This window comes from Ambystoma mexicanum, chromosome 8 (assembly GCF_040938575.1).
Source record: "Ambystoma mexicanum isolate Mex_15411 chromosome 8, UKY_AmexF1_1, whole genome shotgun sequence".
NCBI lineage: Eukaryota > Metazoa > Chordata > Amphibia > Caudata > Ambystomatidae > Ambystoma > Ambystoma mexicanum.
Window position 1 is genome coordinate 1261982566 of NC_090929.1, and position 14306 is coordinate 1261996871.

The 14306-nt window shown below is 48.0% G+C and overlaps 1 protein-coding gene across 1 annotated transcript in view; it reads right to left on the reverse strand.

Annotated features, from left to right (window-relative positions):
• The window catches only part of BTAF1 (B-TFIID TATA-box binding protein associated factor 1), a 2675064-nt gene that overhangs the window by 2442621 nt on the left and 218137 nt on the right, over positions 1-14306 (reverse strand). The window contains exon 4 of the mRNA XM_069611378.1: positions 589-735. Within this exon, the coding sequence (XP_069467479.1) occupies positions 589-735 (147 nt within the window). The remainder of the gene's footprint in view (positions 1-588; positions 736-14306) is intronic.

Consider the following 14306-nt stretch of genomic DNA (forward strand, 5'->3'; position numbering starts at 1 on the left):
TTAATGCTCAGCTTTGTTACACAGTAAATTGGATTAGAACAAGTGTCAAAAGCCCCTTGTAGGTCCACTAGGATGATTTATCAGAAAAAAATACCAGTGCTGGTTCTGCAAACTTGCAACACTAGAGATACAATATTGACGATCCTTAAGCAGGTTGAAGTGGTTCCATCTGAACTTAACGAAAAATGAAAAAAAAAAATCAAACCTAAAATACTAGTTTATTTGAGGGGTAACCCCCCCCCCTCGTCCAAGGCTCCCGTTGCCCTAGGTTTATAACCCCACCCACCACCCGTTTTAATCCCTTACCCCATCCCCCACATATATATTTAATTAAAACTTTGATATTTCAGTATTGTAGGTTCATTAAGTTATTTGCAATTCATTAACATCACTGAATACAGTTGTAAATGTGCCCATATGCATGCATGTAAACACCTAGACGCTTGAGGCTACACCTGGCATAATATTACTGTGCATGAATCTACAGATGGCTGTAAATAAACCAGTTGTATTGGCTTTGTGAAATTCCAAAATATTGACAATTTATTTCACTGGATTTCTTTAATATAATAGCTTTACTGAATTTACCATGCTTATCATCCTGATCTTCAAATTCAGCACCAGCAGACCCAAGAAGAGACGCGCCATGTTTTAAGAGTCGAGAGATATCAAACCTGGCAAAGCTCAAGCGATCTGTGCAAGAGGAGTCCTCCATAGAACACTCTGAACCAAGCTCTGGAAGTAAAAATAAAAGCCAAGATCATTTATTTTCTGTATAAAGCAAGCATACAGAAAAGCAGAACTAAAAAGTAATGTGTCATTCATTTTACATTTCTTTACATGAAGTTTGCATGACCATCTACAACAAAAATAAAAAAAAGAAGTTGGTCAAATGGAGCCAGGCTTCAAGAAACTTTTCAAACAGCAAATTCCTGAAAAGTTTAAGTTTATGAAAGAAAAGATTGCAGTCCACAACACTCCCAAATAAGCACATTTCTATAAACTAGTTTACCCACATGAGATTCAAAAAGACATTTTCAGCCACTTTATGAATTGCTCACATCAATCAGCACTGTTCTGAACTCCGATTCCAATACGTTTGTCACTATAGTCATTCACTTAAGAGTTGAATTCCACAATTGAGCTACAACGGAACATAATCCAACCAATGCAATCTACCCTCTTCTCCCCCTCTCCTCATGTACTACACTAATAAAATGGGGCGGGAGATTAGTCAACATTTTCCTATGCATTTTGGGCCCTCCGGTAATTGGTTGAACATGTCGGCCATATTTGGCAATTAATCTTGTGTTCATCAGGAGACATTTTGCACCAACCATATTCTGAAAGGTGTCTGGTATGAGGAGGGTCGGGGTAGATGTAATGTTTTCATTTGCTTTCCAGGACTCATGGGTGGGGCTTTCAGCATCAAAATGGTTTGTAAGTTCTTCTTAGGGTCAGGGTCCTCATCACACAGTTCGAGAAAATTGGTTGCAACTGTCGTAGAAGGTCTTGTGAGGAAGGGCGTTAAGCAGGGAATATCGCCATTCTGTTTTTATAGGTGGTTGGCCACGTAATTGATTCAGCGTTAGGGGGGAGGGATGTACGGCTCTTGGGTCTTTGCCTTTGGTAGCTTGCATCAGTTGACTGGTGGGTCCCCTCTTGGACATTGGTCAGTGAATGCTTCAGGTGGTCTATATAGATAGTCATTAAGGGTCTTCTCAGGTGTGCAAATAGAAGTAATCTGCAGTCTCTTCAATTGGTCTCAGCAGCTATCATTTTCCTTTATCTTTTTTTCCTGATTCTATTCTCTTAACAGTTTCTTGGCATGTTGCGTATATTATTTGCAAGCGCAGAGCTTGGTGTGGTAGGATGGTTTGGTTGTAGTGGGGGAAAAAATGCGTACTTGTTTTTTTCAAAACTATTGTGGCATCGTTTCCTAGCACTTTTCAGTTACTGTACCAGATTCGATGCTAGCGACTAATGTGATGTGCCGAGAGCTTTGGTACATGAGAAAAGCGTCGGCAGAGAGCAGAGTTTAAAAGGTGGCCAGGGTTTTGCTTTGGGTTGAATTGGTGTTGCCCTGACATTGATCTTGTGATGAAGGGTTCGGTGTGTAGCAGAGTGAAAAAAATTTGATCTTCCAGATCTATGAAGGGGACCGCCTCAGTGAAAAATCGGTGAATATTTATTCGGTTAGAGGTACAAATGTAATTCATCTGATTCTTGTAAAATGTGATTCCAATAAACTCCATTTTATCACACTGTCGTTGACGGAAATATGCTAAAGGTTCTGCAGGAAGCGCAAAGGTGAAATGGAGAACAATTTCTCTGACAACTGGTAGCACAAGTAGGAAATACAGCAGTCAAATCTTACCACAGTTCAATCGTGGGTATGTTGCGTACTTGGAACAAGCAGAATAGATTTAACTAAACTATGGGTATAGCAGATCCCGGCAAGCAAATGGAGTGGTGAAAGGTTCCATCACATTAGGTAATAAAGGTGTTCATGTTTATCACAATGTGACCATGTGGTTATACGAAATCTACCTGAAGCTTGATGAGTTAGAGGAACCCTTAGCCTCTGTTCGACAGTTAATAGAGCAGGGGCAGCCCTAGGAGGCTGCAGTGTATCTAGACTGCTGGGTTCTGAACTGCAACCAATCCACAGAGGGGAAAGGGCAGGCAAGAGGCAGGTGAGGGAAGAGATCTAGGCAAGGGGAATTCTTTCTTCAGCATGGAGTGCACTTTCAGGGATGCAACAACATTAAATAAAAATGAATTAAAAAACCACATTATGACCTTACTGGAGCCCACTACTGCATGGACACAACTGCTTCTGCCAAGAGGCTGCAGTCCCTCATCAGTGGGAGATCCTGCCTGTCCATCTATACCTGAACCCATGAAGGCTGCCAGTGTAGATGGGTCGCACCTAAAGATCCATGGCCAGCCATACTGACCTTTAGTCCCTGCACTGCCCGTCCTATTCTGTGGCAGTTTCCTGCTGTGGAATCCCTGGCGTAATGAATCCTTTGCTTCACTTCCACACTCATAGCCGACTCACTTGTGAGATTGTTTTTCCTGGTCTTGCAGTGCTGCTCCTGTGTAAAATCCTCCTGGCCAGAGCATCATGTGGTGAATTTTCCTGTCCGGGGGAGTGGTGGTGGACTACTACTCCACCTCAGTTCTGTCCTGAGCAGTCTCTGGCTGCCTCCTGCCATGGAGACCATTCTGGGACGGATCTCCCACTGGGTGGACCATCCCGCTCGATGAGCAGACCGGAATGCTGGTCCTGTTTCTGGAAACGTCTGTTCTCGTCGCTACTGTCTCAGTCTGCACTCGCTACTAGCCATCGATAATCCATTCTTGGGCAGTAAGAAATGGTGCGCTTTGTTCATGTTTAGAATTGGGGTGGCGACAGACTATGGCCGGCTAGTAGCTTGCAACTCGACATTTTTAAACCCCCCTGACCTAGTGTGTGGACTGGTCAGATATCCTGGTAATTGTTTCTTTAATCCTCAACAAGCAAGCACTCAAATGGACAAGAGTGTCTTAAAGTTGTATACAGGCACACGCCAGACTGAAAAAGGATACCCCTCTTCCCCCCCACCCGCCAACTTAATGGATTCTTCACCTTTTCTTGGCGGCATCCGCAATCACCTGCAACTAGAGTATTTGTCATTGTTCCAATTATTCTTGCAAGCCTTTCCCCTTCGGTAATGGTATGTGTCAAACGTGACCTCCAGAACCAGCCCAGTGGGAGGGTCCCAAGATGCCAACCCAGCCATCAAATGAGGCCTGGCACTCTCCAGCCAAACTCACAGGCAGCCTAGATAGACCCATGGAGATCAAGGGCAGGTGGTCAAGCACAAGCAACTACAAAGACAGTCAAGTAATGAAGCAACACACAAGTACAAACATACACCATGCATTTGGCCAACAAAACACAGGCATAAGTATGCAAAACACTTCCACCTATACGCAACCTCACTGCTAGAAATCACAAAATGAAACCACAGCGGTGCACCCTCAAACACAATTAAAAGCAATGAAACAATGCTTAACTGTAAAGTGACAAAAGAAAGTGAAAAAAAATAATATTACACCCTGCCTATAAATCCAAAAGTAAAGTGATAGAAATTTATTTTTTATAATATGTTTATTAGGGTTTTAGAAAAGATAATATAACAGTGGAGAATCCAGAAAACACCACATTCGTATAAAAGCGAAGCACAGAAGATGTCATGTTCAGCCATTGCACAACAATAGAGGTTGATCAACATGCCCAGTCAGGGGTAGAGTCCGTGTTTGACATCAGTATTGAATGTACGGTCCCCACATATCATGGGGAGGAGAGGGTTGGGGTCGGGCATGTATAGGAATAGTGTGTACAAAAGCCACTTCGATGTAATAACGATAGGCCACATCCTCCAACCACGCTGTGGGTGGGGGAACCCTTGCCAAATCACCACCACTGCCCACTGTTTAGGCTTATTGGAAGGAGACCAGTATTTGTCTGCGTAGGTCGGCACACTTTGCTCCAGTTGGCACTCCTCTTGCATGTTCCCCAGGCTTCGAGAGTCTGGCCTCCTCCACCTCACTGAGGCTCTCTGCCTGCACTGGGACGGAGAGCACTTTGCTTGCAATTGAGCCCCTTTCTGCTTGCGGGGCCCCGGCAAGCTTCCTCACCCCCTGGCTGCCCGGGGTGCCCCACCCGAGTAGCTGCAGCCTCCTGCTCCCATTGCGAGGGAGCCAGGAGTGGGTCGGACTCAGGCGCTTCCCTCTCCCTTTTGTGGAAGTCAATGCGCCAGGTGTGATGACACCCGTGGGTCACATTGGGTGCTCACAGTCAGTTTCACCTACTGCCCCCTTTGCCACGGGAGGTGGGCCGGGGGGGGGTGCAGGTCCGTTTCTGGCTTGGCTGCCCAGGGCAATCTCCCCGCCGCTAGCTGATTTTGACTTGGGGGTGGTCCGGGCACTCCTCTCCGTCTAAGGCAGTCACCGGCCCCAGCTCGGGCAGCTCCCTTTCGAGCCCCAGATGTACACCCACTCGTCGCAATGCGCAGCACATCTCTCCATTGAGGCCCATTGCTGGGCTCAATCATTCTTTACAGGCAAACAAGTGCGCACTGATTGCTGGGCACTCCTGTGTGGGCTTATGGCCTTGCCCCCACGTTCTGCGACCTCAAGCTGCTTCCAGTGGCCTCTGGGTGCAAGGAAAACCAGAGAACTATAGCAGGGTCCCAGAGCAGCTACCAACATTGCTACCTGAGTCAGAGACAATCTTGAGTCTACTGCTCCTATCTTATGAAAACAGGTTGCGGCGGACCGCCTGCCCGACCGACTCCCTTCTGATGTATTCTGCTCAGCAGTAATGCTTGGCAAATGTATGGTGTGACCCCAAATGGACGCTCTACAGATGTCCTTTGAAGCCACTACCACTTTAAACACTGCACTCCCTCTTATGGAGTGTGCCGTCAGTGAGCCAAGGAGTGGTTCACTTCTGGATTGGAGGCAGTAGCTGATGCAATTCTCCACCCAGTGTGAAAGACCTTGCTTGGATATGAACTATAGACGAGGTATGAAAGTCTTCAGTTAGATAAAACTTCAACACCCGTGAGAGATGAAGAGGGTGCTCCGCTGCTGCTGAAAATATTTGGGGTGTACTATTCGCTCTGACAAAGTAATCTTAGACCGCATCCCAAATTCATCCCAAAAGTTGTCCGAGAATCACATGGTCCCTTGAAAGATTGTGAAAGGCAGTTCTGTAGGAGGGCTTGAAGCGCACCAATTCTCCTTAGGAACGTTATGGTTACTAACTAGCGACCCTTTAGGATAAGAAGCTTAAGTCACATCTATGGATGGGTTCGTACGGTGCAATCATAAATGCAGACAGTATTTAGACTCCAAGAAGGTTTTGTGGTGCAAGCTGATATGGTGGATAGATGTACCCAGATTAAGATCATATTCTTGGCCAAGTGTAGATGGTAAGGTAACATCTGGTCTACAGCTACAGTTAGTGGTTCCAGCTGTAAAGTTGCACACCATGCAGTGAAATGCGGCCCTTTTTTGGCGCAAGTGGAGCGAGTGGATTGCGATCTCGAAGTCTTAATCTCCCAGCATTCTGCAGGCAGTGTTAGGTTTGTTAGCTTTCGCTGTTCAGGAACCAACCCTTCAGGGACAGACTGGTTGGATCGTGATGGAGAAACTTGCCATTCTGTTGAGTCTAGTCAATAGACGCTGGTGTGGCCCGAGGAGAATAGACGCCCTAGTCGGGACCATGCCGGTGCTATGAGGATCATTTGGCATGTTCTCCTTCATCCTCTGAAGAACTTGCGCTATCAAAGTCGGAGGGAACCCGAAGAGGAACTTCCCTGTCCAATTCAGGGACAAGGCGTCCCTCAGGGATGTGTTTTCCGGGTACCTGGAGGCAAAGCGAGAGCACTTCGCGTTGCTGTTGGTTGCGACTAAATCTATCCGTGGCCGGCCCATTCACAAGATTCAATTCCTTGTCCAGTTCCCATTTGTGGGACAAGGAGTAATCCCTGCTAGTTTGTCCGCTAGGACATGGTCCTTCCCCGGCAGATGTCCATTCTCACATGAACTCTGGATGAGGACCCAGCACCACGGTTTCTGCACTTCTGCAAACAGAATGGTCAACCTTGTGCCTTCCCGTTTGTTGGTGTAGTGCATGGAAATTGTATGGTCTGTCTGGACTGTGACCACTTGGCCCGTTGGCATAGACTGGAACTATTTTGCACCTTACATATAGCCCCGAGTTACACGACATTGGTGGAAGTGCAAGTCCTTAGGCGACCATGCATCCTTTGTTTGCAGCTCCCCCAGATGTGCTCCCTAGCCCTAGAGGGATGCATCCGTTCTGAGGAGTAGTGTTGAAATGGATGCCTGAAACAGCATGCCTTGATTTAGATTCCTTTCCATGACCCACCACTGTAGTGCCTCGTGAACCTCTTTACATCTTTACATCTTTTTTTCTTAGCCTGGGCACCTCCTTGGCCCGACACTCGCCTGCCTCTCTGCGTGTGGTATTTAGTCCACTGTTGGTACCTGGTACGAGGAAGATGCTTGCGCATTGAAAGATCTGTTGTACCCTCTGTATCTCAGTGAAGCTGCAAAAGGCACGGAATGCACGGTGGTCTTTGTCCTTATCGCTCAGCAAGCTTATTGCCTTCACTGTCCGTATAAGATTTGATTCCTCTGAGATACTCATCTTTTTTGCCGAAAAGGTCCGGTCCATCAAAAGTCATGTCCAGGATTTGGGCCTGCACCTTCGGTCTGGATGAAGGCAACCAACTTCAGGCCTGTCTCCTGAGGACTGTACCATGGGCCATTTGTCTGAAGCTACATTTGGCCACGTCTACCACTATCCCATTCATACGATAGGATGTGGCTTCCCCATCCACCACAATGGCCTTTGCCTCCTCTTGCAATTCTGCTGGCAGATGCTTTGCCAGTCTAGACAACCTCAGCTAGAGCTCACCATCAAATATTGCTTTCATTGCCAGCGTGTTAGCTGCTCTTACAGTGAGCGAAGCTCCTGACACTTTCCTGCCCATGGTTTACAGCTTCCGACCTTTAGTCTGGAGGGGCCATTAACAGAGGACGGGTTACCTAGCTTCTTCCTTGCCACAAACGCAATTACAGAGTCAGGCTTAGGGTGTCTCTTAGGCAAAAAGATGCAGTACCAGGAGCCTTATATATATATCCAGGTGAGAAACTATAGCGGGGGTAGATAAGGGAGATTACCATATTTTCACCCAAACTTCCCATTTTGTGTCGAGAATTGGGATGGTTGTCACTGATAGTCTGTTTGTCCCTATGCTCAGAACAGACTTTTCTTCGCAGGAAACCTAAACCTGAAGCAGCTCTGCTGATTTAGCCATTAGTGTGAAAAGTTCTGGCAGTGAGTAACCCGCTGGGGAGTCATGTTTTCTTTGATCGGGCAGATCTATGGGAAGTTCCCCTTCCTCCTGATCATCATACTGCGTATCCTGATCTGATAAATCCCTAGGGTCTAGGTCATACAGATCCTCTTGCCAGTCTGAAACTGACACTGGACGGGGCTACAGTGTCCCAGGACCTTGGAGGCAGGGATGGCCCTGGCGATGCACCTCCTGGTACCAACACGTCTCAGGAGCCTGCCCGTGGTGTAGAGGAACTCTTCCGCTTTTATTAAACGGTGGTGACCGGTCGCAAGGTGTTGGTGGTTATCTGCTCTGAGATGATCAGTGCTTTTGCAGCCTACTCCACAGTGGTTGTGTAGAGATGCTGGTGGCGATCTGGTTCGAGCGAATCAGTGTTGAGGTATAATGCATCAAGGAGATGTCCCTTGCCGTGGTGACTACACCTATTGTTGCAGGCGATCTACCCCTGTGTTTTGGCGAGACACTTCTGTATTTTGAAGATGGTGCTCCAAGTCAAGCTCTCTGCCATCTTTGGAATTCCTCCATGATCCTTTGCTTTGGGTGCACAAGTGCAGGGTCAAAGGGATCTGAAGTGTCCTCCATTGTGGGCTGCCAAGGTGGGCTTTGTTCCTTTGGTATGGATGGCCCAACCCCTTCCTCAGTAACCAGAAAAAACCTATCCTGGGCATCTGGGAGTTTGTTAATTTTCCTGATCAGGGACATGTTCCCAGCTGTTACTAGGCCGCCTGATGGTGGTGCGCTTTTCTCCTGTCCAACTGCGGCAAAGATCTCTTCCCATCGACAGTTGGCTCTGCTTTAGACTTCCTAGACTGACTTTCCTGTCGAGACGTTTAGCAGTTTTCATGAACGGAACCTCCGTCAACTGTGTTTGGTTGTCTGCTCCGTCAAGAACGACTTTGTGGGTGAACAGTGCTTAGCCGTTGACGAGGATGACACTGCATGAAGACATTTCAATCGTCCTAGTCGACAGAACCTTCCGTGGACGGCATCGGCAGCCCACTTTGCTTCAGCGCAACACAGCCGCTCGTGGACAGTGTAGAAGAGAAATTCATTGAAGACTGTTCGATGAGAAAGGCTTAATGAGAGGTTCCTTAGCTTTTTCTCCTCATTGTGACCTAGACCCTTTTAATGCCACGAGAGCACCCTTGTCGCTCTCCTTGGTCTCAGGCGGTGGAGACCCTCGCCTTTCAACTGAAGCTCTTCTCTTTGAAGCTTGCTCCTCAGTATTCTTGCGAGAAGAGGGACTGTCTTGGAGGATTCCTCATCTGATGGTTGTCTGCTTTCCAAATTAAGCAGGAGCATCCTGCGTCTGTCCTGCAACGTCTTATGAGAAAGACTGGATTTGGCAGGCTTGAATATCATGAGGGTATAAGCAGTAGATCCAGTATTAATGTGGGTCCCAGACAAAGATGACCTTATTGAACCTACTGCAGTCTTTAAAAAGGGATGACTGCCTCTGCCATGAGGTGCAGAGGAAACATTTCACTCTACAATTTGAAAGGAAAGAAAGTCTCCCGAGCCCAGAAAACTCCGGGTAACAGACCTCTTTCTGAATGAAATAGTCCACAATCGAACTAAAATTGTAAAGATTCTTGTAAAACAAAGAAGAAAAAAGAAAGCCAATGTGGGGGCCAGGAAGGGGGGTGTTTTAGCCTGACTGGAGTCTGATGGCGGTTTAGCACTGAGGTCCATAACCCTGAGAACTTCACGTCGGCAATGAAGCCAGTCATCCTGCAGATTTAACACCGAAACTTGCTGCAGCAGTGTTGGAACCGGAGGATTGCTCTGTGCTGATGCTGCATCCTAACCAAGAGCGCAGAACCCTACTGTCCTGGGCCTCCGACGGACCATCATGGATGCCATGAACATCGAGACAGCAGCACTATTAACTCCTACAATGACAGTGTACAACGAGTACCCACCTGAATCTGAAAGGCTGCTGTGCTTCGGTAGCGGCAGGGTGCCCTGGGTGCATGGTAGCTCATCAGAGCCCTGTGGAGCCATCGATCCTGCAGTTGCGCTTCGAATCCCTATTCAAGTAGGGAACTGAAGCGGGCGACCCATACAACTGTGGCATTCCCTGGGCCGTACATGAGCGACACCCTGGGACTCAGCGAGTGCGTTGAATAGCTGGATCACCTGCCAGCCGTATTGCAGCACTTTGGCTCCCTGGGGAGAGGGCTGAAGTGCTTCGGGAGGCATTGTCCTCCCAGTTAAGGGCAAGCCCCCCAGAAACATCATACAAACTACAGTGATGTGCTTTGCTGGAACAGTGAAATTCCCTGTATAGCTGGCCCTGCTGGCAGTGCATGCAGCCTCTAGTATGAATAAGAATTCTTGCTGCATGTGCCCCATAAAGCACAGCCGTCTGTATTCTGCAAGGGAGGTCTTCTCTATGAGGGTGTCAATGTTCCTAACAGCTTAGTCTCATCAGGCATACAATGCAGCTTTGAGCTGGGAGAGTGGAGGGACACAAAGAAATCAAACAAGGACAACGAATAGGTGGTATCATCTGCAAAGACGGACTGCATTATTGAGCCTGCGTTTGTGGATTCCCCATTCTGGAACAGTCCTGTGTGGTAAGGTCGCATACTGGCGATTAATGGTCCTACTGGGAGAGAAAGGTGGCAAACCTGCACTGGAAAGCCAGATTAGCCCCATACTCCCTCTCGCTGCTGAATTTGACACCTAGAACAGCACACTGGCACCCTCTGTTTTGGCTTCCATACCAGGGTAGCCAAGGCCACCAATGGGAATGGCAAAGCCAAGGAAATATCTTCAACCTCCATCAGGGATGCTAAAACAGTCGAAGTCCACCTACGTAGGCCCAGTTAGCTCGAAACTCGCCCCAAATTTGTATTCAGATACACAACCTGTCACAAAGGGCGACATCATGTGCCTTCTCCAGTCCATTCAAAAGTAGATGGTGGCCCCCACCCTGCAGGAACTGAAGGGCTCCTTTCAGGAGAGGGCACGGAATGTCCAACAGACCGAATCCAGACTGGGAGATTGCTTTCTGCGACCAGGCGAACACCTATGACCAACTGAAACAGGGTAGCAGCGCATGAGGCACACAGAACGTCCTCTGATAAGAAAAGGCGCTGAGAACTGTTCAAGAAGGAATAATATCTACATCAGTGTGATTCCTGGAAAGGTCAATGATAGGGAATTGGAGGCGCAAGTTTGAGACTTATTACTGAAAATATTTGGGGACACAAGTGGCTGTTACCCTCGACCGTATACTCTAATTTCCAACAATGCCAGAACCTCCTCGCAGACATGTTAACAAGATTACATTTATTGAAAAGGAGCTTATCGTTCAGAAGACCAGAGCACAATGAGGGATCTTATTCAAGGGGAACACTTTGCAATTATGCCAGGTCGGACTATCCAAAAGTGCAGGCCAATGAGACCACAGACCCAATGGTTTTCAAGCAAGAGCATTCAATATCAACGGGGGATACCCATTTCACATCCTTATCAAGCTGGATGAAGTCCAGAACCACTACACCACCCTCCAAGCAGCGATTGAGGGTCTAAAGATCCCAGCAGGTGAAATGCACCTCCCAAAGCACATGGTCAGGAGGCTCGCCCACCGGACTGCTCCAGAGCATGTTCAAAGAAGCAGGGGGAAGGATCATAGGCACCCTTCAATGGACAGGAGGGAAAGAAGCAGAGACTCTGAGGAACCTACTTTAGGGGCTGGTACGGGGCCTATATATGGAGGCGCTCAATATGTTAGGCCAAATTGTGAAGTTTCTTATGATTGCTATGGTTCACTGTATGCAGGTTTAATGTGGTTTCAATCTGCCGTACTGTTAAGAATTCATGAAAAGTTGAAGGCATTGGAAGCACCCACCCTCATCCAGGTATTTTTGACTTGTTGGTTACTGCAGTCGGGGCATTTTTCTTTTTCATACGTGTTTAAGTTAGAGATTTTACATTGTTGTGGTGTTGGGAGGGAGCTGCCAAAAGATGGTCCCACAATGGAAAACGTAGCTTGGGGAGGCCCAAATCATCTGGGGCCTGATTGGAGTATGGGGCACGGTTATGTTGGGCTTAACCGTTGGGATGGCCGAATGTCCATCCAAGGGCTTAATACTGAGGAAAAGGAAGTGTGCTCTCTAAATTGGTGGAAAAAACAGATATTGCTTTACCAAGAGACCCATTTATTAAGGAAGGACTGGCTGAGAGGCTACTCTCCAGATGGTTCCCCCCATCAATTTGTTGCCCATTCCCCTCATAAAAAGACAGTTGTGCAATCTTAGTGGCTCATTCCCTCGGCTTAGAAAAATATGCTCTACGCGATGCCCAGGGAAGATATTTGGGATTGCAGTGCGGGTTGGGGTAGAGATTTGACCCTAGTTTCATTTATGGTCCAAATCAGCAGCACAATGCTTTCTAAAAGCTTGTGTTCCCTCACATTTCCCCGTTTAAAAAAAAAAATAAAAAAAACACATGATTTTACACACTCCACATGTCCACCGTAGCAGGATTGACTGTTTGAGTCTACTCCCAGGGTCAGCTCCACTACGATGGAACTAGCACTGGTCTCAGATCACCCCCCCCCCGGTCACACTACAGTTGGACGCTGTTGGGCTGGGTTATCAGGAAAACTACGTTAAGGAAACTGAATGACTTAGCGGAAAGCGTTTTGCGCAACCATCTCCGAGCAGATCCCACAGTATTTCAAAGACAACTTGAATGGGGCAGTCCCTACATGCATGGTATGGTATGGGATGCCTTTAAACCTACACTATGTGGCAAGCTTCTAAGCTGGTCCTCAGCCTGTAAAAGAATCTTAACAGCCCAATGAAGACATGCCGCAGAGAAGGTGCAGCAGTGGGAAGCATGATACAAAGGGTGTAGCTCTAGAAATAGTTGCAGGTGGCAAAGGTAGAACTAAAGGCATTATGTGTTTCCGTGTTCAGCATTCCTCTCCCCCCACCCCAAGCTCCTGATTGGACCTAGCAGCCCCTTGATTTCAACTGCGAGGGTCCCTTCCCTTCGATACCTGGGCAAAGCCACTTCAGCTCCGGCTTGCCCCAGGTAGTGTGTACTTCAGCAAACTGGTTTATTTAAATGTTTTGTTTGTTTTAACTATTGCTGCATGTGTGTGCGCCATCTCTAGCTCCACTGCTCCCAAAAGCCAGCTTCCTTGTTCGGAGTTGTTCATGCCTCCCTCCAAGCTCTTGGAGCCTAGCAGCCCTATTTCAGACACCAACCAGGGCAGCTGTTGGGAAGGAACCAGGGTCCTCCTTAACCCTCAAGCACTTTAGAGTTAGGCAAGACCTCTTTAAGGCACTATAATGGACTGCGGGCTGAGGAGGGCACTGGGAAGGCTCTCATGCAAAAATAATCATACACAGATCTAGGCAAGCACCGAAGAAGGTAGTCATTTTCTAAATATAAGGTGCAATGAACTATTAGTTGGATACATTTATAAGGTCAGATCCCAGGCATTTTAAAATCTTAGCTAGTGCTCTAGATGAGTCAAACTCCCCCTCTTTCCCAGAAGGAATGTGGCATGTGGGATTCAAAATAAACAAGCTTTGTGTGCGCTGTTCTGCACTATGGCCAGCGCGAACTGACTCAAATGTGTCCACTGTCAGTCAAGGGTCCATGCGGGTTAAAAAGAGAAATCACATCTTGTGTGGCAAAATGGGATCAATTAGAAGAGCAAAGTGTGGGGGGGTGCTGTGGCATACACACAAGATGGCCACCTGATAGCCGAGCTCCTCTCCAGCAGATCTCCTGCGCCGTTAAACATCCTGGCACAGGACCACCCGAGATGTCCACATGACGTGAACCTGCTCCAAGAAGCTTGCAGACCTATAACAATCTTGAGGGAAGGAAATCGGACTAGTTTTGGCTGAGAAAACTCGATTGCTAGTTTCAGCATTCTGAACGAGAGCTGGAACCGAGGGTGAGCTCCACACTACAACCACAGGAACCAGCTGTCCTGACAACCCTGTGAGGCCGCCGGGGGGGGGAAATGTGTTGCCACCTGATAGCACCTCTCCACCCTTTCACCAACTACCTAGCTGTGGAGTGATCGCCTGGCTGGTCACCCGACCAGCTCCAGCACCTTCTCCCGGCGGCTCTCGGTTGCGGACCCACTTTGCTTCCAGAACAACTGGTCCGGAAGCGGCCAGGTGCTCGTGCAGAGGGACAGCAGCAATAAACACAAAAACCCTCCCAATCTGCTCCATGGCCGGCCCGGAGATTGATGCCTAGTGTGCAGCACTGTGACTGCTGGTGTGCGAGCTTGTGGCCCGAATCGCGTGATCGGGGTGCCCGCGGCTCCCCTGGACCTCTAGCTCCTGAACAGGCAGCGTTGGGGCACGGTGCCATGCCGTA